This window comes from Loxodonta africana, chromosome 12 (genome assembly GCF_030014295.1).
Source record: "Loxodonta africana isolate mLoxAfr1 chromosome 12, mLoxAfr1.hap2, whole genome shotgun sequence".
Lineage (NCBI taxonomy): Eukaryota > Metazoa > Chordata > Mammalia > Proboscidea > Elephantidae > Loxodonta > Loxodonta africana.
Window position 1 is genome coordinate 79,849,039 of NC_087353.1, and position 27,864 is coordinate 79,876,902.

Sequence of the window (27,864 nt, forward strand, 5' to 3'; positions counted from 1 at the left end):
CATCTATTGAAATGATCATTACTTCTGAGCTATTAATATGGTTAACTGTATTTTCAGAAAATGCTTTGTACAGTGTATTCTTTTAATATACTGCTCGCTTTAAAGTCCCTAATATTGTAGGTAAAATATGTGCACATGTATGAAAACAAGAATAGACTTTGTGCTATCTGCTTCAGATTCGGGTGTCAAAGTTACTTACTTTAGCCTGAGTATGCCCTTGTTCACAAAACTCTTAACTGAACAAATGTTTCTATAACAATGGGCTCATTCTTAGTTTCCATAGATTCTTTCATGGATTTCTGCTTCTTCTTGACTAAGTTTAGAAGTGTAGTTTCCAATTAACATAATTTTTTGTTATCCTTCCATATTTTTTTTAACCGTGGTAAGAATATATATAAAACATTTGCCAATCCAATTATTTCTACATGTACAATTCGGTGACATTGATTACGTTCATAATGTCGTACAACCATCACCACTACCTTTTCCAAATTATTCCACCACCATTAACAGAAACTCCTTGCTCCCTAAGCAATGACTCCCCCTTATCTCAGTATTAACTTGAACCTCACCAAAAGGTTGACGATTTGTTTTTTTTTTATGAGGTTATTTTTAAATAATTAGGGGCAAGCCTGTTCACATTGTGGAAGCCAGATGGTCATGCCAGTAATAGCAATGACTAAAATTTATATGTCACTTACTGAGTGCCAGGCTGCGTTGTAAACACTTTAAGTGTTTTAACTCATTTAATTCTCAAAACAATCCTATGAAGTAGGTACTTTTATATCCATTTTACAGTGGAGGAATTTGATAAATGACTTCCCCTAGGTCACACAGTTAGAGCAGCATTGGAGGTAAAAAACAATTCCAATTAAGGGCTGACTTAATTATTTCAGACTGTTCCGTCTTCAGTACACAATCTCTGAATTCAAAGGCCCGTGTATCTGGGGCCTGTATGATACGTTATTTCAACTTTTTTTTAGTATTGCTTTTAGAAGTAGGATGAAGTATGTACTCTTCTCAAGAATAAGTCAAAGGAGTAGAATATTTGCACTTTTTTAAATGGAAGCTTTCTCAGAATACATTTGCTATTTTTGGCAATGAATTAGCTAAGAGAATGAAAGGTCTGACACTTTCCATTCTAGCTGCGTGTGTGATGACAGCTCTGGACCTTCTGTACTCAACTACATAATGCAAGATTTGGTTCATCCTTTCTAAGGACACTTTCTGCTTTGTTCTACTTGACACCGCCTTTCTCCAGGTGAAAAACATCAGGTTCCACCTTTTTTCAAAAAATAAAACCTTGTCTAATATGGCATTCGAGGAACCTCACCTCTTTTCTAACAAAACAGCAGCTAATCGAAAGCATGTTATACTCTTGAGTTTTATGAACACTTTCTGTATTGGATAAACTTGAATTTAAGAGACTTGTAGTAATCAAGCACTATTTGTATTTTAGAACATTGCTTTCACTTTCTACCTTATTAGAGATCTCCACTTACACTATTTCATTTTTGATGGGTGTCGTGAATTGTGTCCCCCCAAAATATCTGTCAACTTGGCTAGGTTATAATTCTCAGTATTGTAATTATTGTCTACCATTTTGTCATCTGATGTGATTTTCCTATGTTGTAAATTCTATCACTATGATGTTAATGAGATGAATTAGCAGCAGTTATATTGATGAGATCTACAAGATTATTTGGACTTGTAGCCTACCAGACTGTGAAAGAATAAATTTTTGCTAAAGCCATCCACTTGTATTTCTGTCACAGCAGCACTAGATGACTAAGACAGAATTTGGCACCAGGAGTGGGATGCTCCTCTAAGACATACCTAAAATGCAGAAGCCGTTTTGAAACTGTGAATGGATAGAGGACTGGCAGCAGCAGAACCAAGGGACTAGCACCTGACAGCGCCAGAGTCAACCCACAGAGAGGAGAGCTGAGTGTCTGTGCGCAGGAGGCTTCATGGTGGAGTGGGGTGCTTCCAGGCACTTATTTGTGGAGCTAGGCTTGCCAACCCAGGGAGCGAGAGTGCCCAGTGCCTCCAAGCTAAAGTTTACTGGACAAATGGGGTGACTTCAGGCACTTATTGGTGGAGCTACAGAGCTTTGGAACACTTATCCCTGCAGAGCAGATGCAGGCATGAAGCCCAAGGAGCTAAGAGACCAAGAAACCAGGAAAACAGAAGCTGAAGAGACAAGAAACACAGGAAGCTGAGCTGCCTCAGTCTCAAAAGATATGGCCAGGACCTCTGGGGTTTCAAATGGTGGAGCCATGGCCTCTGGTGTTTCTAAGGAAGGAGTCACCACTCAGGACTAGAATGGTGTGCCTAAAGCAGAGGGAGCAGTTACTGTCCCAGTGGGCCTGGAAGGCGGAGCTGAAGCCTAGAGCTGAGGGGTCTCCACTCAGAATCCAGAGTGTGGCCAATACCTGAAGTCTGAGGGACAGGGCTATTGCGTAAACTGTCTCAGAGAACAGAGGATTATTTTCAAAGCCTTGAGGGCTAATGTAATGTGTTCTGCTAACTTGCTTGGTGCTTATGCCTTCTCCAATTTCTCCTCTTTGTAATGGAAATGTCTAGCTTGTGCCCATTCTGCCATTACACTTTGGAAGCAGATAACTTGTATTCTAGATTTCACAATGAAGAGGAATTTTTGGATTTTGGACTTGGAGTTAAGACTTTTGCTATACAATGGGGTGAACATGTTTTACGTGTGGTAAGGACATGAATTTTGGGGAGCCAAACGGTGGTATGTCATGGTTTGAATTGTGTCCCCCAAAAGTATCTGTCCACTTAGCTGGGTCATAATTCCCAGTATTGTGATGACTGTCTACCATTTTGTCATCTGGTGTGATTTCCCTGTTTCTATCACTATGATGTTAATGAGATGAATTAGGAGCAGGTATATTGACAAGGAAACCCTGGTGGCGTAGTGGTTAAGTGCTACCTTTACTAACCAAAGGGTCAGCAGTTCAAATCTGCCAGGTGCTCCTTGGAAACTCTATGGGGCAGTTCTCTTCTGTCCTATAGGCTCACTATGCGTCAGAATCGACTTCACAGCACTGGATTTGGTTTTGGTTTTTTGTTGTATTGATGACATCTACTAGGTAGTGTCTTAAGCCGATCTCTTTTGAGATATGAGAAGCCAGCAGAGACACGGGGACCTCATATCACCAAGGAAGCAGTGCCAGGAGCAGAGCGTGTCATTTGGACCCAAGGTTCCTCTGCAGAGAAGCTCCTAGTCCAGGGGAAGATTGATGACAAGGACCTTCCTCCAGAGTCAACAGAAAAAGCCTTCTCCTGGAGCTGACACCCTGAATTTGGACTTGTAGCCTACTAGACTGTGAGAGAATAAATTTGTTAGTCATCCACTTGTGACATTTTTGTTACAGCAGCACTAGATGACTAATAGGTAATACTTTCTTTTGGTCATAAACTATGTATTGTTTCCAACATTTCCTATCTCCAATGCCTATCCATGCCAGAGAGAATGGCTCACCAATGAGGCTGCATGCGAACCCAGTCTTAAAGTCAGTGGGGAAATGAAAGGAGAAGGATTAACTGCATGTATAAACCAAAACCAAACCTGTTGCCGTCAAGTTGATTCTGACTCGTGGCAACCCTACAAGACAGAGTAGAACTGCCCCATGGTTTCCAAGGAGTACCTGGTGGACTCCAGCTGCCGAGCTTTTGGTTAGCAGCCATATCACTTAACCACTGAGCCACCAGTGTTTCCACTGCATGTGTAGTCCCAAAGAAATGAAAAAGCAAGAAGGGGCTGTGGGAAAGGATGCTGTTATGGTGACCAATGTTTGGGGCGGATGTGGAGACTGATGACGCCACACACACACACGGAGGGTTTCAAAAGTTTTATTACCTACATAATGAGGTCTCTGAGGAGAGCAGGGCAGGGCTCTCAAACAGATGTGAAATGGCTTGAAAGAGACTGCCCTGAGTTTTTATTGTAGTTAGGAGGTGGAGCTAACATTTCAGCATGCAGGCAGGGGCTGGAATCTTCCTCCAGAATGAAAAGAGGGCACAGCCAGGCTTATCAACTTGTCCAGATGTGGGGCACAAGGGAGAGAGAGGGGGGTGAGGCTTATTAGCTATCAGCAAACATTAACAATGGAATCAGGCTCACTTCAGGTGCTCTAGTCTTGGCAGGGGATCCTGCGGGCACAGTGGTTAAGATCTCAGCTGCTAACCAAAAAAGTCGGCAGTCTAAATCCCCAAGACACTCCTTGGAAACCCTATGGAGCAGTTCTTCTGTCCTATAAGGTCGCTATGAGTTGGAATCAACTCAATGGCAACTTTTTTTTTTTCTGTCTTGGCACATGACACCAGAAGGGCATGAATGCTGGCAATGTGAATTTGGCCCTGCAGGCATTAGGAAGCTATTCAGAACTTTTTAGCAGGGGTTCAAGTGCTCGTATTTATTAGGGAATCCTAATGGTAGCAAGTATAATGGCTTAGACAATTGGGTGGCAGTAGGCAACTGCACTATTTCTAAAAAGATGAGGCCCAAACCAGGACAGTGGCAATGTGAATGCAGGGAAGGGCAAGATGTGGTCATATTTAGAAAAGACTAGATGAGACAAAACTACTGGGTGGATGTACATGGTACAGGAATCAAGGATCCACAAGGTCTCTAGGAAGATGCTTTAAAGTAAAAGAACGTAGGGGTAAAAATGGAGAAAGATTCTAATCACAGAGTGGAAGCTCCAGATGGAGATATCCAATGACAGTCTGAAATACAGATTTCAAGTCAGCAAGGAGGTGGAAGCCTGAGATAGATCCAAAACCACCAGCTCATCTTAGGTGACTGCGAAAACCACAGATGTGCTTGACTGCCCAAGACTAAACCCTGGGGGGGTCACTACATTTAAGGGACTGAGAGAGGAACAGGAACAGTCACAGAGGTAGGTGAATTTTTTTTTTTTTAATCAAGAAATAAAGGTGAAATGGAACAACTTGAAGGGAAATAATGAGCTGACATGCTGACACAACGTGAAGAATGTAACCAACGTCACTGAAGATTATGTATAGAAACTGTTGAATAGGAACCTGTTCTACTGGTGGTATACTTTCACCAAAAACACAGCATTTTAAAGAAAAGAAAGAAGGGTGAACAGAACCCTGGAAGGACTTCCAGATGGGGAAAACAGATCATCAGGGCCACATCTCCACCAGTTCTATTGTGAATTCGTCTCTCTCCACTAGAAGATTCATGAGGGTGGGACTTGTCATTGCTACTCAGTGTCTACGACAGTGCCTGACTCATGGTAGGTGGTAAATAAGGACTTGTTGACTGAATGGAAGAATGAGGACTGGGCCCTAAGTGGCCAACAATCATGGCAATTAGAAGGCATCAATAATATTAATAAGGGCCATTTTCAGGACACGTACCCCATCACCACATCCTACCCAACTACTCCTAACCAGAACACCTCTGGGAATCTGCCTCCCAGCAGAGAGAAAAATGTCCAGACACACAAACCCAACTTCACCTCTCGACTATGGGATAAAAGTCTGTCTTTTCAAAGTAAGTCTCAGTTACCCATTTTGATGTAAGTTCTTCATGGGCACACATTGTCATTATGGAGGGTACTTCTCAGACTTTATGTAATAGCTATAGAGCCTAGGAAAGCTACACAGAATGCTTAAATAAGAGAGTAATTTTAGGTTAAAATTAATCCTATGTGAATTTCACCAAATGAAGAAAGCACCCCTTCATTTATCTGCTTTATGAGTTTTCCATTTGCTTAAAAAATAGCTCACCCTGATGATCTTTTGCAGCTCCCATTCCCACCAGTTAGTACGGGCTGATTTACTACTATATAGAGAGAAGCTGAAAGCTCAGCTTAGAAACCTCCAGACTTTGTGGTGAACTGATCCAGAGAGAGCTTTATAGTCCTTGAGGTAGAATCGAGCCCAGTCAGGTCTGCTGCTCAGGCTTCAAAGCCCTTTATCAGGGCATCTCAGCCTTGCTCAGGCTCCTTCTCCCACTAGCAGGCCAAGCAGGACTTGGTCAACGTGCAGATCAAAATGCCTGGCACACAGTAGGTGCTCACTAAATATGAGCTGACTGTAAATGTGAATTTTTCCTTCAGACCATAAATGTAACAAATATCCGCCTCTCCTCTCCAGCTTTCTTCGGATCATCAGGGCTTCTTTGTCACTGAAGCAGTTATTGGGGTTTCAGATCCTTCGGAAAGTCTTCCCCACTTCTCCAACAGATGACAGTTCCTTTTAGGCCGATCATCTCTAAATGCAACTGGCTGGGCACCTCCCAACACTCCACAAAGTATATTTGCTACATGGTATTTATTCAGTGACGTTCTATATTTAGTTACCACTTAAATCATGGCTAAGCTCTTCTATCTATTTGCATTACAGTTCTCTATCTTGGATTGTGAAGTCAGCAACAGCTAAGGGCTGGCCTGTTTAGTGATAATTTACAATGAATCACACCCTGTCAGTCAAAGAGCTCAGTAAATGCTTGAGGAGGAGAAGGATGGAGATGAGGGTCCCAAGTAAGGGGTCAGACAGACTGCCCAAGCCACCGAACCTGAGGCCTGGGGTCTGCTTTCCCCTCTGCCCCAGTAGGGTCCACCTAAGGGCAGGTCTAAGGCACAGTGGTGAAGGACCACCAAGTGTGGTCCTCTGGTCTGGAGGCAGCCCCTCACCTGGAAACAGTCCAACAAGCATCCTATGCAGACAGTCCTCCTGAACACACGTACACAGCAGCATTCTCTAATGGAAATGGAGACAAGGTCTTTCTTGGAAGAGAGTGCCTCAGAAGATACTCTCTGCCCCAAGACCAACCAGGTCCCTTTTAAGGTCCCTGAGAACAGCAGCCTGGGAACGACCAAGACTTTCAAAGGCTGACAAGGCACAGAGTGAATGAATGAAAAGATAACAATATGTGAAAAAAACCTTTGGCTTATAAAACCACCATATGTGAAGCAGGAACAGTGTCCATCGACATGCAGAACAGATACGGTTGTATCGGGTGATTATCAGCAGTGGTTCTGCATTTCACAGGCTGCCCACATTCCAAGCCCCTCTCTACCCACCCCCAGCCCCCACAACACACACAAACAGTATCAGCAAAGTAAGTCTGAGGGCAGCATCCAGAGCCTGATGACAGGAGAGGACTCTTGGCACTCTGTGTGAAAATCAGTCCTGTCTAGACCATGAGAGGAACACTGGCCTAAGCTTGGATGGCAGGGTCCATCTCGTGAAAAGTTAGGCTGCACTCAAGACAGCCAGGTCTGGAAAATCCTTCACTTCTCCTACTTCACTGAAAGGCTGCCCGCCCTGGTTGAACGTCAGCTTATACCGCAACCGGATGGGCTCCTGGGTAAAGACATAAGATGTTAAATTAGTAAGGGTAACACAGCAACAGCCCAGAGAAAAAGACTTCACCCACCCAGCAGCCACCAGGAACAGAATGTATGTTAACTCCCACCCAAGTGAGGGCTTCACACCACTGCCTGACATGAACGCTGTTTGGGATACAAACACAAGGGGAGCCCTCCCACACATCCGCAGTCCTGAGGTGGGCCACAATTCAGAGACACCAGCTCAGGAAGACAGAAAAGACTCACCCCTCAGGATTCCCATGGCATCAGGGAAAGTTCATACGCCCCCCACCTTGCTTCCCAACTATGACAATCTATCACAGATCTTCTTTCATTAAGCCCCGAAGGAAGAGGCTCTAGCAAGAAATATTCCACCACCACCCTCAACTGGAGACTTTACAGCCAGGCCTCAGTATGCCTCTCTCCACCTTCAAATTTACCTCCCTAGACTTCAGGGCCCCCAGTTTCCTGCTACCAAAGGTAAGATCCAGAACATACTTTGTGTGGATTTTCAAGCAGCAGCACCTGAGAGATCATGGCTGGAGGCGTCAAAGGACTGAAGGCAGGAAGCTTGGAGCTGGACGCCGGCTGCAACTTCACTCTCATTGACTGTGGGGGGAAAACCAAGATGTAACTCATTCCTAACAGGCTAAAGCTTCACTGAGCTTCACTGGGTGGACAGCAGCTGGGCTTCCACATGAGTTCCCGAAGACAAAATGTGCTTCTCGGTCCCTCAAGAGACACAGTACCCCAAGGCAGCTGTGGGAGCCCAAGGAGATGGCGCCTACTAATTCAGGAAAGGATCCACAGGATTTTCCTGCCCCACACAGAATGTATCTGAAGTTGTGTGGTCAATGGCTGGCATCTGAGAGGCAGCATAAACAGTGAGGGTGCATGCTGTTTGAGTTTATCTAATTCTGCCTCTTACTAATCCTGTGTGACCTTGGGCAAAATATTTACCCTCTCTGAGCCTGGGACTCATAATTTATAAAACAGAGGTAATAATAGGACATGCCTCACAAGATTACTGTTAAGATTAGAGAATACATATTTTTGTCTTGAATCTTTTCCTTTCAGGATGCGCCCCTCTTCCCATTTCTTGTGATTCTGGTATGGTCATTAATCAGGGGGGCCCTACTTTCCTTGAAAAACGGGTGAGGATATTATCCAAATTGGCCAGAGTACCTCTTCTGTCTGTACACATATTATTGGCCCAAATACGCAAGAAACATCAGCAAGGCCAATCAGGGCCCTTTCTTAGGTAATCAACATGCATGCATCATGCCAGCTGAGCTTCTTTCTGAGATGAAAAGTATCAAGGACAACGTAACCCTGGAGCTCCTGGTGGCTACCCGGATCCAGCCACACCTAAAGCCAGAAATCCAAATATCCCCAGCTAGGTGACCCAATAAAATTCCCACTTTATCTTAAATTAGATGGAGTGAAGATTCTCACCCTAACAACCAAGAGTCCTAACTAATAGAATGCCAGAGTCCCAGCAGAGTAGCTGGTGCTCAAAAATGATAGCCGTTACTGAAAAATTCAAAAGCCCTGGCCAGGAGATGACTCACTTTCGGCGCGGCTACTTGAAACATGATGTCCCACACGGGCTGGGTAGCAGTGCTCATCATGGTCAACAGCAACACCTGCACCTCTGGGTGGCCAGGGGCCCCAGTCTGGGAGAAGTGGAGCAGAATTCTGAATCCATTCCGGTCATACAGGACAATGGGAGGCAGGCTGCCTGGTAGAGAGGGACCCAACCAGGAGGGTTAGCACACTACAAACTCCCCTGGCAGCCAAGCTTGAAAGAGATGGCACAACATCACCAAGTCCTTTTGCCTCAGGATTCAGAACACCACTTGGACTTAACCTTTCAGTACCGTCACTGTCACTGCCAGAATCCAAGTCCTCATCACTTCTAGTTGACTCCTATCACCCTCCAAATTGACACCTTCCTACCATCCAACCATCCTAAACACAGTCCCAGGTAGTTCTAGGACTATTCCCTTCTAGTCGGTTTTGTATGACTATGCACATATACAACTTACATTTAACAGAACCTTAAAGACAGCCAACTCTTCATATTAATAGATTTAATGAAATACCAATAAATATCTTAAAGGGATTGTTTTAATTTAGCTAAGATGTGATTCTAAAGTTAACTGGGAAGAAAAAAGTACATGAAGATAACCAAGAAACTTTTAAGAATAAAAAAAGAGGGGCAGGACTATGCTATTTGCATTAATAAATACTCAGATACCATATAAACTTATAATTCAAGCAATGTGGTATAAAATTGAGTATGTGACACACCCAAATTTAACATAAGAACATGTATTTCAAAATCAAGGGCTGATTAAATAAATGGCACTCAGACAACTGGCTAAAAATCTGGAAAAAATTTGAATGAAGCTCTTTATCTCATGCCTGACATCATTTATAATCAAAATGCAAATTATAATGCCATAAATTTTCAACTATCAAACTGTCAAAGATTTAAAAGATTGAAAATACCCAATGCTAATGAGTAACTGGGGAAATGGTAACTTTTCTGGAAGGCAGCTTGGTAATATAGATCAAAACTTAAATGTCTACACCCTGCATTTCCACTTTTAAGAACAAAGCCTAAAAAAAGGTCAACAATTACTCTAAAGGAGAGATGAGACGGTAAGGTGCAGGGAAACTAGAGTACTGAAAACAAAAAAACCAGAATGCAATTAAAGGGAATGTTGACACACTGTGAAAATTTTAACTAATGCCAACAATTTATGTAGAAATTGTCAAACGAGAACCGAATTTGCTGTTTAAACTTTCACCAAAAACACAATAAATTATTATTAAAAGAAAAAAAAAGGAATAAACCCTAAAGAAACATTTCAACAAAAAACAACTGTATACAAACTATTCCTCTGAAAAGAACTGAACAAATGAATTATGACACATCTAATGGTATAATACATAGATCCATTAAAAATCAAGTTTTTGAACAGTTAAGAGCACAAAAAAGTGCTTATGAGCTTATGATTTAATAGAAAATAAAAAAGATATAAAGCAGTCCACATATGCTATGGTGCCAATTTTATTAAAAACCATACACACATACATATGTATGTATATGGCTAAGACAAGAAAATACATTAAGACATTAAGAGAATTTCCATCTCTAGGTGGTGATGGCATAGTTGCTTAAATTTTCTGCATTATTTTCTAAAACCTCTACACTGGAACATATTCTTTTTTAAACAAAAAATTAACATTAGAAAAAAAAACTCATTGCCATCAGGTGGATTTCAGCTCACGGTGACCCCACGTGCTTCAGAGAACTGTCTCCACAGGATTTTCTTGGTTGTGGCCTTACAGAAAGGAGCACTGGTACACAGTGCTTAAAGTGCTCGGCTGCAAACCAGAAGGTTGGCAGTTTTTGAACCCACCAGCTGCCCCACAGGAGAAAGATGTGACAACCTGCTTCCGTAAACATGGCTTTGGAAAAAACCACGTGGGGCGGCTCTACTCCGTCCTGTAGGGCTGTTATCAGCCAGAATCAACTCGACAGCGGTAAGTTCGGTTTACTCTTAGAGAGCACATCACCAGGCCTTTCCTCCATGGCACCACCAGGTGGATTTGAACCATCAGCCTTTTGGTCAGTACCCAAGAGCAAACTGTTTGCACCACCTGCTTAAATTCCTCCGCCTGACCTCAGGGCCCTCTGCAATCTGCCCTCACCACCGAGCCACAGGAGGGTTCTGTGCTCTAGAAAAAAGAGCCCGGGCCCTGGAGTCCAAGGCCCTAGGTGTTTCCCGCTCTACCACTTACTACAGTGCACTGACCTACCCAGCTGGGCCTTCACCTTCCTTTCCTCTAGAACAGTGGTAATACCCACTTTCCTGCTTTAATGAGGATCCCTGAAGACAAAGGATGACTAGCCAACGACTCCCCCGCTTCCTTCCTAAGTTCCTCTTCTTCCCAGTCACTTCAGGCCACACTGAACATTCCCGTCTCTGAATTGCAAAGGAATTAACACCATGGCCCTAAGTACACTCAAGTCCCCTCATTAAATTAAATCTGAAATCATTAAATCTTGCCTGCCAATATTCTTCAAAATGCCAAGTCTAACTTTAAGACAAATAGTAGCTAAATTATAAAAGAAAAATATTAGCTAAGAGACCTTGCACCCATCTCTTCCTCTCTGACACTGGTTCCAACACAACACTCCAACACTCATCTTCCCAAGTCTAAGGACCACATCTACCAATCTTTAGTGGATAAAGCTAGACAGTTAACAGAAAGGGGGGAAAAAGGGGAAACTGTACTTACTGGGCTTAACAGATTCCAAAGGGACAAATACTTGAGCCAGAGGTGTATTCTGGGAAGATGGCGTAGAAGCTAAGGAGCTAGCCTCCCAGGACCAGCCTGGAGAGGACTTAGTGCCTGGTGGTACTTCCTTGGGGATACTCTTCTGGGGAACATAATTTCTGCAAAGATATTAAAAAATATATATATTAGTAAAAATTTTGGACAATTTCAGGAATTTTTGATTAGGTGTTCTGAATAACAAGGGAAAAATATATATATATATACACACACACACACATTATGTATGTATACAGAAGTATGACTTTAAGCAACTAACCTAACCTCTCTACGCCTCTGTTTCCTCATCTACAAAATGGGGTAACAGAAGTACCCACCTCACAGGGTTATTACAAGAATTAAATGATTGGAAAGCATTTATCTGAGCGTCTACATGTAATAAGGACCCAGTAAACCAGAGCTATTATTACTAAAGAAACCCTGGTGGCATAGTACTTAAGAGCTGCGGCTGCTAACCAAAGGGCTGACAGTTCGAATCCACCAGGTGCTCCCTGGAAGCCCAATAGACCAGTTCTGCTCTGTCCATGGGGTCGCTATGAATTGGAATCGGCTTGACGGCAATGGGTTTGGCTTTGGTTTTCGGTTTTACTATTACTAAGGTTATTAATGCTGTAGTTGTCAGGCAGTCTCGTGTGTGATGTAAGGTCACACTAGAGTGACGCAAGCTATGTAGATGACACACAAATTGATACACGGGCCACTTCATATTTCTTTGTGATTTTGTTCATTTGGAAACTGAATCATTTTTGAAAAGCTGAAGTCCAAAAAGGAGGAAAAAAACCCACCCGAATTAGAATGATTACTGGCCCCTGGTCCAGTGGTTAAAGGAGTAAAACCAAAAGAAAACACCCTCTGGGTACAAACAGGAATGATCTCCCAGCACAACTCCATTTCCATCACAGCCCTGGGGTCTCCATCAGGGACAGGGCAGTCGCAGGCCATTCAGGGAGAGGCAAACTGCTACAACTTTTCCAAAGGTGAAGGGATGGGATCTATGAAAATGATTTCATGGTCATACCTCGGAGCACCTCCACTTCCCATACAATGAATTATTATGGAGGTATTAAAAACAATGAGATAAATTTATATAAACTGGTATGGAAATGGGATATCAAAGATGCAATGTAATATAAAAAAAAATGTCACACTGCAGTACAGTTTGTGTAAAAATAAGCCACAGTCATTTATTACTACCTGTAAAGGAAGAAAGGAAAGAGCGAACAGTCACCATTGTTTTTAGGGAGAAGTATTTTGGGCTTCTATAACACTCTAATGATCAAATCTTGCATTACTTATTACATTTGTAAGGAGCCTTGATGGCACAGTGGTTAAGCACTTAGCTGCTAACCAAAAGGTTGGCAGTTTGAATCTACCAGCTGCTCCACGGGAGAAAGATGTGGCAGTCTGCTTCTGCAAAGATTACAGCCTTGGAAACACTATGGGGCAGTTCTACTCTGCCCTACAGTCGCTATGAGTCAGAATAGACTTGCCAGTAATCAGTTATTATATTTGTAACCAGGAAAAAGAAGATCAACAGACACCAAAAACAGCAATCACCTATGACTACTCCTTCTCCTCCTAAAATAAGCCCCTTTCAGAGGTTCTGGAAAGCGTGTATTCTCATATGACTTGGGATGGGGCATTAAAGGAGAAAGGTGGAAGAGGCATACTGAACTTCCAATGGGAAGGAAAAAGTCTCTCCAGCGTGAGAGGTCTCTGGCTGTCTTGGAGGGTCAGGCCCTTCTGCCTGGCCCTTGTGCAATGAGACGGAGCTACACACAGCAGCCAGACTACACCCCTTGTCCAGAAGACTCACTGAGGGCCCGAAGAGGGCTGTGGTGACAGGAGATCCAGCAAGTTCCTTTCTGCAGAAGGACTCTGGACACCACCACCTGGCAGTGTGCTGGAGGTGGGATTCCTCCTTTCCTTACAGCAATTCTGACGGGCAACCTGTCAAACCAGGAATGACTAAAATAAGGCCAGGGCATGAATGACCATCAGCCGCGGTAACCCTGGTGTAACTCTCCTGACCCCACCAAAGCTGCCGCAGCCCAGGACCTACTACACTTCCTAAGGCAGGAGGAGAAACAAAAATCCTACCTTGACCTCAAGAAATCAAACCACGTTTTGCATTGGGCAAATCGGTGGCAAAAGACCCCTTTAAGGTATTAAAAAGCAAAGATGTCATTTTGAGGACTAAGGTGTGCCTGACCCAAGCCATGGTATTCTCAATTGCCTCATATGCATGCGAAAGCCGGACAATGAATAAAGAAGACTGAAGAAGAATTGATACCTTTGAATTATGTGTTGAAGACTATTGAATATACCATGGACTGGCAGAAGAATGAACAAATCTTGTCTTGAAAGAAATACAGCCAGAATTGCTCATTAGAAGCAAGAACAGCAAGACTTTGGCTCACGTACTTTGTACATTTTATCAGGAGGGACCAGTTCCTGGAGAAGTACATCATACTTGGTAAATTAGAGGGTCAACAAAGAGAGGAAGACCCTAAATGAGATGGACTGACACAGTGGCTGCCAACGAGGGGCTCAAACATAACAATGACTGTGAGGATGGCATAGGACCAGGCAGTGTTTCATTCTGTTGTACAAAGGGTCGCTGCTGTAAGTCGGAACCGACTCCATGGCACCTAACAACAACAACCCTGCCCTCCCTGGCCCCTAGGAAGAGCTTCCTTACCTTGTCTGTAACAGGGGCATCACTGATCCCTGTAAGAAATGAGCAGAGTGAGGTACACAGCGGCAACCCACTAAGTGATATAAGCTAAAGATCAATACCGTGGCTCAGCCCTTCTCAAACATTTACAACGCTAAAGCCTAGACGAATAAAGTGACTTACTCAAGGTCATTCAATGTATCCGTGGCAAAACTGAGACTGCGGTACCAAGGGGACCTTTCTGAACTGCCCAGTATACCCGATTCCCTCAGAAGCAGGTATATCCTTTCTAAAGGGAACTAGCTCACTCTCTCCCCCTACTCAGGACCTTCTGTGCCTGCTGCTGCTAAACAACCCACTCACCTAAGGCTGCCAGGTCCTGATGAAGTAAAGATGGCGCCAGAGTCTCAGTCTGCCCGGATCCGCCGTCACCCTCCAAATCAATCAGGGAGCAGTTCTTCACGCAGCCTGTTGGATTCTGAATGACTAGAAAACAGATAAGGTGAGGAAAATAGGTCAGTCAGATATGAGAACAGAGTCTCCACTTAAGAACCTTCCACCTCAGCAGTGCATCTTTACGCATGGCCTGTGTTGTCATCTGGACTATCAAGTCGTCAAGAGGACTGTGTTCCAACCTCGGTGGTGATCAGAAGGCTACAGTCCCACCCAAGAGGTAAGAGTCCTCCTCCAAAGGGCCCAGGAAACCTAGACAGGAGAAGGCCTGGCTTTCTTCACCAGCTCAGGGGCCTTGGGAGGTTTCTGGCCACAGCTGATCACCTCAAGTGCTCAGTAAAATGCAGATGCTCAGGCCCATCCCCAAGAGGTCTTGATTCAGTAGATCCAAGCACCAGGGACCTAAGGCTTGGTGTTTTAACAAATGCTCCAGGTGGTTCTGATGCAACTAGCCTGGCACTAGGAACCACTAAAGAAGACCATTTCTTTGGTCTCCAGCTCCCACAAGAAAGTGCTCATGAGGTGAATCCAAGCCCAGGCACAATATAGCCTTCTGCCTCTGTCCGTAGCCAAAGCTGGTATCCAGTTTGGTGACAGTGCACAATGGCACCCGTGGCACAAGCTTGCTACTTCAAACCCATTTTCACAAGAAGGAGAAAAGCTGGTAAGCTCTGTCACTTCTATGCCGTAACCCAAAATATTCTCAGGATACATTTCTTTTCCAGGATTTACAGGCTGCCCCAAGGCAGACGGCAGGAAAAGGCTCTTTCCACATACCTCTGGAGACAGGTATGTCTCCCACCAGGCTGGTCACTGTATTCCCAAAGGTGACACGCCCCTCCATCACCTGTTTATACAGGAGAACTCCCTGGGTGAGGAGGTCATTTGCCTGGAGAATCTCCGCTGAAGAGTGAGAGAAATCAGAAACCTCAGATTTAGTACACTAACAGTCTCCGTTTACCCTTTTAAGCCATTCCACGCAACAGTCTTCCCGGGGCTCTACTGGGTTCAGTCTATCACACCTCCTGTCCCCAGAACATGTAATCAGACCCCTGTCAGAACTACGCACTCCAACTCCTGAGCCCTAGCACTGTGGTGCAAACTGTTAACTCACACGCTTGGCTGCTAACGCAAAGGTTGGAGGTTCGAGTCCATCCAGGGACACCTCAGAAGAAAGGCCTAGCAATCTACATCTGAAAAATCAGCCACTGAAAACCTTATGGATCTCATGGGATAACTCAGTTAACTGGCATATTATAGTTCACAAAGTTCATGTTCTGCATCCTAGCAAGGTGAGTAGTATGTGGGCTCTTAAAAGCTTTCAAGCAGCCCTCTAACATACAACTACTGGTCTCTACTCATCAGGAACAAAAAGTAGGAAGAAAATCAAAGTTGCAGAGAAGAAACTAGTCTACAGGGTTGATGGCCTACACAATCCACAGCCTCATCTACCCTGAGACCAGATGAACTAGATGGTGCCCAGTTACCACTACTGACCGTTCTGATCAGGGCCAGAATAGATGGACCCTGATAGAATGGGAGAAAAGCGTGGACAGAACTTAAAATCTAAAGAAGTCCAGGCTTGCTGGAGCAGTTGAGGCTAGAGAACTCCCTGAGACCATCGACCTGAGATGCTCTTTAAACCTTGAACCAAAACTATCCCGAGGTTGCCTTTTAGCGACATAACAGGCTGGCACACAAAATAACGGATATTACCTGTGAATACGGTGCTCCATTAAAAAAACCATCCATATGAGATCAAAAGGTCAACAATTACTCTAACGCAAAAATGAGAAGATAAAAGGGGAGCGAAACTAGAGCAGTGGAAACAGAACAACCAGAACGCAATTAAAGAGAATGCTGACACATTGTGAAAAATGTAACTAATGTCACTGAACAACCTGTATAGGAATTATTAAATGGAAACCTAACTTACTGTGTAAACATTTGCCGAAAACACAGTAAAACATTATTAAACAAAAACAAAACCCCATAGAGCACAGTTCTACTCATGGAGTCACCACGAGTTGAATTAGCTCAACAGCAACCTAATTTGCGTCCACAGCGTTCAACAGGAAGGCCAACAGCCACGTGTAGCCAGTAAGCACTTGAAATGAGGCTCCTTCAACTGAAGAACTAAGTTTTTAACTTTATTTAATCTAAATTAATTTAAATTTGAAACCTGAAATTTTGTCAATGTGAATGCGAATATTAAAACTATTTTTATGGTAGTTGACTCAGTTATTGGATAGTTTTTAAGTATGTATGGAGAAATGTGGTACGTAAACCTACTTTTTCAGCTGTAAATTTTATGAAATCTAAATACGGGTGAAGTGTCTGCCACGAAAATTTGGCATCCAAATTGAAGTGTGGTGTAAGTATAAAATACACACTGAATTTCCAAAACTTCATATACAAAAAAGAATGTAAATCTTATTAATGATTGAAAATACAGACTACATGATTATTAAACTAATGTCACTTGTTTTACTTTTTTTAGTGTAGCTAGTGGGGAATTCAAAATTATATACATGGTTTACATTCTATTGCTATTAGACAGGGAGAGTGCTGTTCTAAATTCTAGTTTGGTCTCACAGCCAGACCAGTGTCTCCCACATCTCAAGGGCACCTGTGGGTTATGACCAGCCCTATCAACATAGACCAATCATATTCAGAAAGGGCACCAGGGACCAAATGCGAAGCAGCCCTAAGGAAGCAGGGGAAGCAACTCTGGCTGTGGGCAGAGCATCCCATGGCATGCTTTACCTGCAAACCAATCTCTCCTGAGAGACATGAGAATAGCAACAAGGCCAATGGCTATTTAAATGAAGACAGGCCAAGTATGGGAAAATTACTTCTCTGTGGGGTAGAGACTGCAAACTGACAACTAGGGGCTAAATTCAGCCAATGACTATTACTTGGCATGTGCAAGTTGTTTAAAAACTTAAATTTGAACACCTCTGGACATCATCACAACCAGTGCAAAAATAACGGGTTTAGGCAGTAATTGTATCACAAAAGGGACATCAAGTTCCATGTGTTTCTCGAACACCACCTATTAAGTATTCTTGCCACCCCTACCAAATCAAGCCTGAATCTGATCAAGCCTCCTGATCTAGTTAGCAATTTATAAGAATTATCAAGACAGAAAAATGACATGTTAAATATCATGGGGAAGCAATCGGCAGAACTGAGACCAAGAGAAAGTCTACAGGGCAAAAGACCTGTTATTCATTCAAGGAAAAAAAAAAAAAGAGAGAGAGATGGGGCAGGGTAAACCTATGAATTAAAATATACTTAAGAAATATCAATCAATTACAAAGTATGTCTCTTCTTTCGTTTGACTAGAACTGTAACCAAAAAAAAAAAAAAAAAGTGAGAGAGGAAGAAATGAGCAGCAATATCTGAACACTGACAGAATATTTGATTATTTTGAAATGAAGGAATTTGCTTGAAAATAGCCCAAAGTCGAGATGGGTATGGAGTCCCTGGGTGGTACAAATTGTTACTGAGCTCAGCTGCTAACTGAAAGGTGGTAGGTTCGAATCCACCCAGAGGAACCTCGAAAGAAATATCTGGCAATCTACTTCTGAAAAATCAGCAACTGATCTCATAAAACAAAACGAGACTAAAGGGGCACACCAGCTGAGGGCCAAGGACAAGAAGGCAGGAGGGAACAGGAAAACTGGTAACAGGAAACCCAAGGTTGACAAGGGAGGGTGTTGACATGTTGTGGGGTTGTTAACCAATGTCATAAAACAGTATGTGTACTAACTGTTTAATGAGAAACTAGTTTGCTCTGTAAACCCTCACCTAAAGTACAATAAAAAAAAAAATCAGCCACTGAAAATCCTATGAAGCACAGTTCTACTCTGACACACGCAGAGTCATCATGAGTTGGAATTGATGGCAACTGGGTTGGCTTTTTGGTTTGGGGCTGGGAGGGAAGAAGAGAAGAGTATGCATGAAAGAAAGTCAGAAGATTAGCTGTGAGTTGGTAATTGTTAAAAACACGTGAAGGGTACATAGGATTTATTCTCTCACTGTTGATGTGTTTTCAGATTGTCCATAATAAAAGTTGTAATACCTGTGGACAACGGACCCTACTATGCCCCATCAGCCTGCCTCATTTTGGTTAGCTGACCCCCAAAGGCGCTTAAGTTGATGAACTCTTCTAGATGCAGCACCACAGCTGGCTTAGGCCTCCGCTGGCCCCTCTATCCTTCCGTTCAGCATGCTCTTCTCACACCCCATTTGCTCGGTAAGTTGCCACCCGTTCCCCTGCTTTCAGACCTGCTGCTGATTTCCTGCTCAAGCCTTGGTTTTCCGGAAATCACTTCTAAGTCAATTCAGGCCGTGCCCTTCCCTGGCCCAATCACCATCAAACATGAAGGTCATTTTTCTTGCTCCTGGCGCCACAGCTGCACAACAGGAGCAACCATGCCTGCTGGAGGGTAGCTAACACTCTAGGCTGACATCCAGACAAAGGAACTTTTAAGAAGTATTACCGAGCGCGTTGTCATCATCTGTGGTGTCACTCGCTAGCCGGAACAGGGTGGGCCGCAGCTTTTCACATCTTTCATACACGACCTGGGAAAACAGCCAGGTTTCACAACACACACTTGGGACCCACAGCAAGGCCTCTGGGGCTTCGAATCTGCATGCAGCAGCCTCTAGCGTCCTCTTTAGTCCATTGCAAATTCATAAGTCAGGTTTAAAGTATGCCCCAGTTAAATATGTGCAATTTACAGTTTGTCTGCTATACCCACATAAAGCTTTAAGGATTACCTGCAGGGCCTCCTGGTCTGGTGGGGCCTGCCCCGGCCTACGGTACATGCTCAGCATTTCCTGCAGCACCTTCACATGGCTGCGGACTTCCTCCACCGCGCTGACTCTCTTGGACACCTTCTCTGACTTCTCTTGCTCCTTTAAAGAGAAAGAAGAGGATGAAGTGAGGGAGATGGGACAGGGCATACCCCTGGGCAGCAGAGAGCTGAGGGAAGTCATGAGAACACTCAGTGAGCAGGAATGTTCACTCAGTGGATGAAGAAAACAGTCAAAGCCTGGAATTCTGGGGGCGACAATATAGTCTGGGCACCTGGTGGACTGCTCCTTTCTACTACCAGCCTCAATTCTTCTGGAAAATAAAGATTCCTGAACCTGGACTCCTGTCCACCCAGTACCTATCACTAGGACAGAAGCTGACGTCTATAAAATGCTTTGAATCCCATGAACAAAGTACTGCATTAGGATTTCTGCTTGAGCCACCATCTTGCTACCTTTTGGGGACCCCACAGTTGTTCCCCAGTTCTGGGCCAAGAAGCCATCCATTCTCCCAGCCACTATTCATCCACACCCTCAAGCACATACATACTGTCCTTCAAAAACCGAACCTGGTGCCGCTGAGTCAATTCCAACTCACAGTGGCCCTATAGGACAGAGTAGAACTGCCCCATTGGGTTTCCAAGGAGTGGCTGGTAGACTGCAACTGCTGACTTTTTTGATTAGCAGCTGAGCTCTTAACCACTGCACCAGCAGGGCTCCACTGTCCTTCAGCCCCTGTCAAATGCTGCCTCCATGGAACCAGTTAGAAAGTGCCTACCTCCTTGACCAGATCCTTGATCAGCCGGTTCGCAGCCTGAAGATCCTCAGGGTGGCTACTCTTCAAAAGCCTTGTCAGAAGCTGAAAAGAGTGAACAAGCGCTGTATTCCCTCTGTGTCAAATGGCAGAGTGGTAACGACGGCAACAGAATTCATACTAATAACAGCTCACACATTTTATATGCACCTTAGCAAATCCTCACTATGACGTTATGATATAGGTATTATGAATATCCCCACAGACCAGTGGTTTTCAACAGGGAGTGTGTGTGTGTGGAGGGGGAAGGACTAGGGACATTTGGCGATGTCTGGAGACATTTTTGGTTGACACACTGAGAGGGAGGGTGTGCTACAGGCATCTAATGTGCAGAGGCCAGGGATGCAGTAAACATCCTACAGTGCACAGAACAGCCCTCTATAACAGAGAATTTTCCAGCCCTAACTTTGTCCATCAGTTTATTTCCAATGCCTAGCAGAATATCTGGCACATAGGAGCCACTTGATCTTTGTTGAATACATGGCCAGAGAGACAGAGAAACTGGCAATAAAGATAGGGAAACTGAGTTCCAGAGAGTATACCTAAGTTGCTCAAGGTGATACAGGACTGCTTCTCGAAAGTCAGTGCCCCTCCCTAGGCCCCCCACTCACTGCAACTGTAAAATAACAAGTAGGAAAAGAACCAGAAAGGCAGCTCAGGATCTAGAGTAAAGCTGCTTGTTCTGCCCACAGTGACTTCATGGACACTGAGCACCTAGATCCAAGGGAAGAGTACCCAGGAGGGTGCACCTGGAAGGCAGAGCACACCGGACAGAAACACACACGTGGCATGGAACCTGCCTGGTCCTACACTTCCCAGACCTTGTGACCGACCAAGAATACCAATGGACAAAAGCACTGCCATCAGTAGTGCCAAAGAGCCATTTCCCTGTACAGAAGCACTACCAATATCTCTGGGTCTTGGCCTATGTGTTGACTACCTTCCTTTTCCCTTCCCTCTCCTCAATGATGTCTTAGAAGTAGTAATTCCAGGAGGCAGAAGTGAAAGGAAAATGGGTGCGGTCAAGCTTACTGGCATTAAAAAAGATCTGAGCAAATATACAACCAATTCTCTCCTCATTACCAATCCTCACCTCAATGCCACATATACACTGGATATGGCTGATCATCCCACATTTCCCACACTCCCCTTGAATTATCCTTTTTCCTTCCCTTCCCCCAGGAACACCTGTACAGATAAGGAAGGAGGTTAATACAAAGAACACAGTATTTGGCCCATCCAGGCCTTATTTTACCTCACTACCCAGAACCTGCTCCGCAGAGGAGAACTCACTAACCCACCTTTCCACACTCTCCCACACTCTAGTGCTGGGATCAGAGGACCTTCCACGGGACATTTCAAGTAGAGTCTCTAAGAAAAGGTCTTATCAGACTCCAGATCAGCCACCAAGGTCAGAGAAGAGTTCCTTACCTTTGACTTTTCTTCATCAGCATCAAAGATGGAACTCTTGGGCCAGGGAGATGGTGGGGGTATGATTTTGTCCACTGGTAGTTTAGGGTCTTGCTTTATGATTCCTAAAACATGCAATTCATAAAGTTAAGACAGTGATATGGGTACCCATCGACTTCAGAAACTCCTGCTTCCCGATATCCCGTAAGGAAAACATTGTCAACAATCTTAATACTCAGGGTCATGGTATAATCAAGGCTCTGCATAATCTCTCAAGAGAAGCCAGGAACCAGCACAAAGTCAGAGACATCACAGCCTTCAGGGGCACCTTTGGCTGAAGAACAAGACAACAACTATGGCCAAGTAAGCAAGAGAAGAACCAGACCCCAGGAATAGCAGTCTGTGGGCCTTATGCTAGAAAAACACTGACCATTTTATGGAGATGCATATCTTCCCACAGCTCAGGAAGATACTGTGGGATCCCTGATGAAACTCCTAAAAATGTTAAGTGAGTGTACTTGACAGATTCCTTCTTCTAAAGAATCCAAGATAAAGAGGAATGCAGACTCCCAACTTCTGCCTTGGACACAGGAAGGTGGGAACAACATCATTCCACCTTGATAACAACAGAAAAACCACTAGACAACCTGCAAATTCACAACTTCCCTTGAATCCATAATAGAGCTGAGATGCAGGGCAACCAATTAACCTAAAATCTAAGGAAGGATAGCGGTCCAAGGAGAAATGGGAGGCAACACCAGGAAGAGTAATTCAGCAAAAGTTTTTAAAAATTCCTTCCAGGCTAGTGTGCTAGCAAGAGGACACAGAGCTTTTAGGGGTCGAACAACAAAACGGGAACAGCCTCATCTCTGCATGCCTCACCACGGGCTCACAAAAGGAATGGGAAGGGCCTACAGCCCCACCTAAATCCTCTCCTCTATCACCCTACAGAACAAAAGCTTTACGCTGCCGCGGGGACAACAAACGCTGTAGCCCTTGGAACACTGGTGAAAACTCACTACAGCTGGGGAACGAAAATCAGGGGGGAAAAAATACCTTCTACCCCTGGGGGAGCAGCAGAAATGTGCCCTGGGTCCCAACCCTCAGTTGGGTCACCAAGTAGGCCCTACCCCCAAGACTCACGGACATGGGGCCTGCCTAAGGCTTAGGCTTCATCTGAACAGAAAACAAGCCCCCGCTACCAGGCTAACAAATGCTGAGTAACAACAGCCGTCTACTGCTGGGAGAGAGAGGCAAGAGCATGTTCTCTGTGCTCTCTGAGGTACAGAGCAAAGGGAGGCCCTAAAGCTCAGGGTGGAGCAGATATTGAGAAAAATGCTCTGGCAAATCAGCCCCCACCCTAAGCACAAGGTAACACCAGAGAGTGTTACTGTGGTGGTTTGCGTGTTGCTATGATGCTGGAAGCTATGGCACTGGTATTTCCAGTACCACCAGGGTCACTCACGGTGGACAGGTTCACCAGAGCTTTCAGACTAAGAAAGCCCTGGTGATCTATTTCCGAAAATTAGCCAATAAAAACCTTATGGATCACCACAGAATACCGTCTGATATAAAGCTGGAAGACGAGGCCCCCAGGCTTGAAGGCACTACACAACAGCCACAACAATGGACTCAAACATATGAAGGATCTTAAGAATGGTGCAGCACCAAGCAATATTTTGTTCTGTTATACTTAAAAGTCACCACGAATCGGAGCCAACACCATGGCAACTAACAACACACTGAGAGTAACTATAGCAATGCCAAATCTTAAACCGAGCTCAAACTTCTGACTAAACTGACTCAACCTCTCAAACTCACGGCCTACCAGAAGTAAAGTTATGCCCATTTTCAAGCATAAAAATTATTTACCTCAGTCCCCACTGTCCTACCAAGATGCCCAACTCTCAACAAAAAATTACAAGGCATATAAAAAAGAAACAACATACTGTCAAAAGGGAATGCAAAGAGAAGCCAGACCTTGTTTCTTCAGCATCTGATAAGCATCTCGGATCTTGATGTCTTCTGGGAACCAGACTGTCCAACTAAAGAGTATTTCAATGACTCTTCCTTTAACTTTTTCTGTGGTCCAGGACCCTAAGTACTGAAAGGAAAAAGGAAAGAGAATTATAGAGCTGAAAGAAATTTAGTGGACAATCTAGCAAGCACTTTCACTAAAGAAATGGCTGCTGAGGCCCAGAAGTGAGCTGCCCATAGCTGGTTAAGAGCGAGACACAACCTAAGACAGAGGGCTGAGGCACAGCCCAGCCCCAAAGCTCCTTCTAGGTTTCAAGGAGTCAATCTCCAAAACTGCTAAAATTAAACGCCCATCATATAGGAGCCTAGATCTGCACCTTGTCTATATCACTGAGGACATCCATATTTTGAGAAGGGAAAGTAAGTGCTCAACCAATGTTTGTTACCCTAGAACAGTGGGGAACATTGTTAAGACAGTGCTGGGAAGGAAAAGGCAGAGAATGAGGCAAGAAGTGATATGGAAAGTAAAGTTACACCAACTCTCTCTTGCTATCTCAACCAGGAAAGCTGTGCCTCCAAGATAGACTTCCTCCAGACCATCCATTCATAAGGGAGAATTTGAAAATGCTAGCAATAAAAGGGCAGCTGATAAGGATGACCATCATCCTAGACCTTGAAGGAGAAAGCTTCAGACCTCTCACAAGCCTGAGACAAGCTGGCAGGTTCTGTCCCTGCACAGTCCTGCTCTGGCCTAAGAAGGGTGACAGGAGTTTGAAGGTTACGGGCAGGTGGAGTACAGTGGGCAAGGCTGAGTCTAGGGGGTGGGGGGGTACTCACCTTTGGAGACAACACTTTGATCAGCTCATTCAGGAAGCGGAACTTGGCTACTTCGTTGTGGAACTTCTCTCCACAGTGGTTCATACAGGTCTCCAACACCTGCACAGAACACGGGACGCCATGAGAAAGGGGAAGCCAGTGGCACCAGGGCTTCCCTGGAATCTAATAAGCACTTGCTGGTGACTTTACTGGTACCATAGCTAATGCTTTCCCAAGCCTATGATGGCACTGGGGTTTTGGGAAAAGGGCAACATTTTTAGATTAAGAAAATATGCCACCTGTTGGATCTTGCTGTTTAACTGCCAGGTTTGTACCCCGGAAACATTTCTGTGAGGTCTGTGTGCCCTGAGGTAACCTCACCTTTTAGGGAAGTTCCTTTAGCAGGTGAAACTGGTCAGAGAATCACCTCTCCCCAGAGGCGGCTATCTGACATGTAGTGCCCAAGAACTGGTAAGTCAAAAGGGGCAAGCTAGGGCTACATACATTTCCTTGGGTCCACATGGTTTTCAACATTTCAAAATAGTCATAAGCATATAAATATTCAGAGAATTCATATAAAAATGTGGATTTATGGTTTCTCTCGGAAAATGGAAAGTTCTATCAATACTGGGTCCGAACTCACGCCTGGCCAATAGCCAGATGGCCCTGTGCAGCAGCTGCACTCTTTAACTCAGCACATGCTCTCCAGTTCTGTGGGCTTTACCCAGCTGCTTCACTCATTTATGTTACCAGGCTGGTCCCTGTGAACACGTGGACTTGCCAGCCCTGGCCTAAGAAAAGAAAGAAAATAAAACCTTCCTTTCCTTCTCCCAAAACGGGTTCAGTGCTGCTCTCTAGAAACAGATCTAAGATGGGGCAATCTGAGCCCAGGACTCCCTACAGCCTGCTGTTCTCAGGGTCTGTGAATATGAACTTCCCAGATGCCCCGACACAGTCAAAAAGAGCCTGGAGCAAAGGCGAAGTCCCTCCCAGCAACCTCTTCAGCGTCAGGACAGGAAGGCTTAGGCTAAGGGGCAAGTTGCACTCACTGTTAAAGCATAAAGAGCTTCCTTCTCTTGTGGAGACTGGATCTTGTGGGCCAGCAGCCAGGGCGCATGTGTTGGGCTAAGGGAAAACAAAGAGACCTGGACTCTGAGAGGGGAGGACACACTAAGCGGTCACGCAGGGTATGCTCAGTAAAGTCACCTCTCTGCCAGGAGCTCGTGTCCCAGGGCAGAGGTGGAACGTGACTGGCAGGTAGCCCATGCAGGACGAGCCTCAGAGGGGGCCAACTCCACTCCCCCTTCTTTCACCCACAGCCCGAGGGTCCTCCTTCTGTCCAGGGCACATCATTCTCCCTCCAGCCAACCAAACCCTCAAACTCCAAGCTGGACAGTCAGCAGGCCCAGCCCCCATGTAACAGGTCCTGAACAACACAGACCCTGTCTGTCGTATCATAAATGCTCAGTAAACACTTCAGGAGAAACAGGGATCAAAGTTCTGGCTCATTTCAAAATAGCTGAATATTCAGCAACATATAGATTAAACATCTGGATGACTGACTTTATATTTCAGCTCCTAATCGGACACTTTGGAAACAGTCAATTCAATAAAACCTTACCCTCTTCCTGGTTTTTGTTACCCAAGAAGATTATATTTAAATGACAGAGAATACAATGATCTCTTTCACGTAACCCAGCTGCATTTTGTCTGCAACATGCAGAGTTCTCCTGACCATTAGTGTTTAACAACACTACTTAAATGTTTTTTAATAATTGCCAGTTGCAAAGTGACTATTCCGTTTTTGTTTTTTAATACCAGGAATTTGCTATATGCAGAACAATGAAATAATGTTCTCAACAGATTGTGGGGAAAAAAACAAACAAGAAAGCAAGCCTAACTGTGTGAAATAGCCCTGAGAGAGCATGGCAGGCACCTGCTAGTCAATCATGTGTGTGAAAATCATCTTACCCGTTGGGATCAGTGTTCACCTGCTCGCAGAAATTCTGGAGAGCCGACCAATCCTGTTCCGACACGCTTGGGTCTGTAGCTTTATCTGTTAAGGAGAAAAATCAAAGAACCCACGATAAAAAGAAATATACAAAAAAGGTCTGCCTTGAATATTATGTTCTTTTAAGGAGTATCTAAATGGGATCAAATCGAGAACAGCAACTCGAAAGATTAGATAGTAACCTCAGGGGGCAGTGAGTTTATGTTAATGAGGGAGGAACAACCCAGAAAAGGAGGGTGAGAATGGCTGCACGATGAGAAGAATGTAATCAATGTTGCTGAATCATACATGTAGAAACTGTGGAACTGGTATGTTTAGCTGTGTATATTCTCAACAACAAAATAAATTAGAAAAAAAAAAGAAAGAAACATACACCCCTCTAAAAGCCTGACCGCTGAGGGCTGTGACATCACATCCTTGGGGAATCAGGCCCAGTGGGCGGAGACCTGAAAGGGGCAGGGACCATGCCTGTGTTGTTCACCAGTCAAGCACACTGTCTGACAAGTGACATGCTCTCAATGAGTATTTGTTGACTGACTGAATCAACAAATTGATTAACAAACTATTGTCCTGGAAATGGCTCCACTTCCAGTGCAGGCTGGACCTGCATGTGCCTCCTTTATGCCCCATTTCAGGACCCCCAATGTAATGTGGATTGACACAGGCCACCACCTGAGAGGCCACGTGGAGGTTGTCTTAGCTGTGTGACTAAGGACTATGACGTATCATATGCTCTTGGGTAACTCTACCTGGCCAACCCATCAGCTCCAAAAAAGCAACTCCCCTAAACCTCAGCTCATTGAAGACCCTCTCTGACATCTTATATAAGAATCTCCCCCAGGTCAGCTGCTTGCCCAATTTGACAACAGGGATTTGAGACGTCTTCGCTCTTTGCTGCCTTACTCATCCCGAGGGAACCTAGGTCCAACTACACTAGGATCTCCCCCACTGACACATTCATATTTGGATGGAATCTGAAAACACTGAGTATCACAGGGCATCAGGGCACAACCAAGAGCAGAAGAGGACTGGAGTGAGGAGGATTGTCAGAAGGCATGAGGTGAGGCCATGCTCCACTGAGGGACCATGCCTGTGCTGTTCACTAGCCAAGCACAGTATCTGAACGTGGCATGCTCTCAAT

General features: G+C 44.5%; 1 protein-coding gene across 2 annotated transcripts in view; it reads right to left on the bottom strand.

Moving 5' to 3' along the window:
• Nucleotides 1-6,329: 6,329 nt before the first annotated feature.
• GGA2 (golgi associated, gamma adaptin ear containing, ARF binding protein 2) overlaps nt 6,330-27,864 on the bottom strand; it is a 31,732-nt gene continuing 10,197 nt past the window's right edge. The window contains exons 2-17 of one of the 2 annotated variants that reach the window (XM_023558837.2): nt 26,684-26,768; nt 25,762-25,837; nt 24,734-24,832; nt 23,900-24,023; nt 21,941-22,044; nt 20,474-20,554; nt 19,660-19,797; nt 19,380-19,461; nt 15,649-15,774; nt 14,782-14,904; nt 14,443-14,471; nt 13,558-13,691; nt 11,685-11,842; nt 8,942-9,111; nt 7,896-7,979; nt 6,330-7,365 (exon numbers count right to left, since the gene is read on the bottom strand). In XM_023558837.2, the coding sequence (XP_023414605.1) occupies nt 7,255-7,365; nt 7,896-7,979; nt 8,942-9,111; nt 11,685-11,842; nt 13,558-13,691; nt 14,443-14,471; nt 14,782-14,904; nt 15,649-15,774; nt 19,380-19,461; nt 19,660-19,797; nt 20,474-20,554; nt 21,941-22,044; nt 23,900-24,023; nt 24,734-24,832; nt 25,762-25,837; nt 26,684-26,768 (1,724 nt within the window). In that variant the 3' untranslated portion in view covers nt 6,330-7,254. Of the gene's footprint in view, nt 7,366-7,868; nt 7,980-8,941; nt 9,112-11,684; nt 11,843-13,557; nt 13,692-14,442; nt 14,472-14,781; nt 14,905-15,648; nt 15,775-19,379; nt 19,462-19,659; nt 19,798-20,473; nt 20,555-21,940; nt 22,045-23,899; nt 24,024-24,733; nt 24,833-25,761; nt 25,838-26,683; nt 26,769-27,864 lie in introns of both variants that reach the window. The other variant, XM_010598448.3, reaches the window with a different exon arrangement.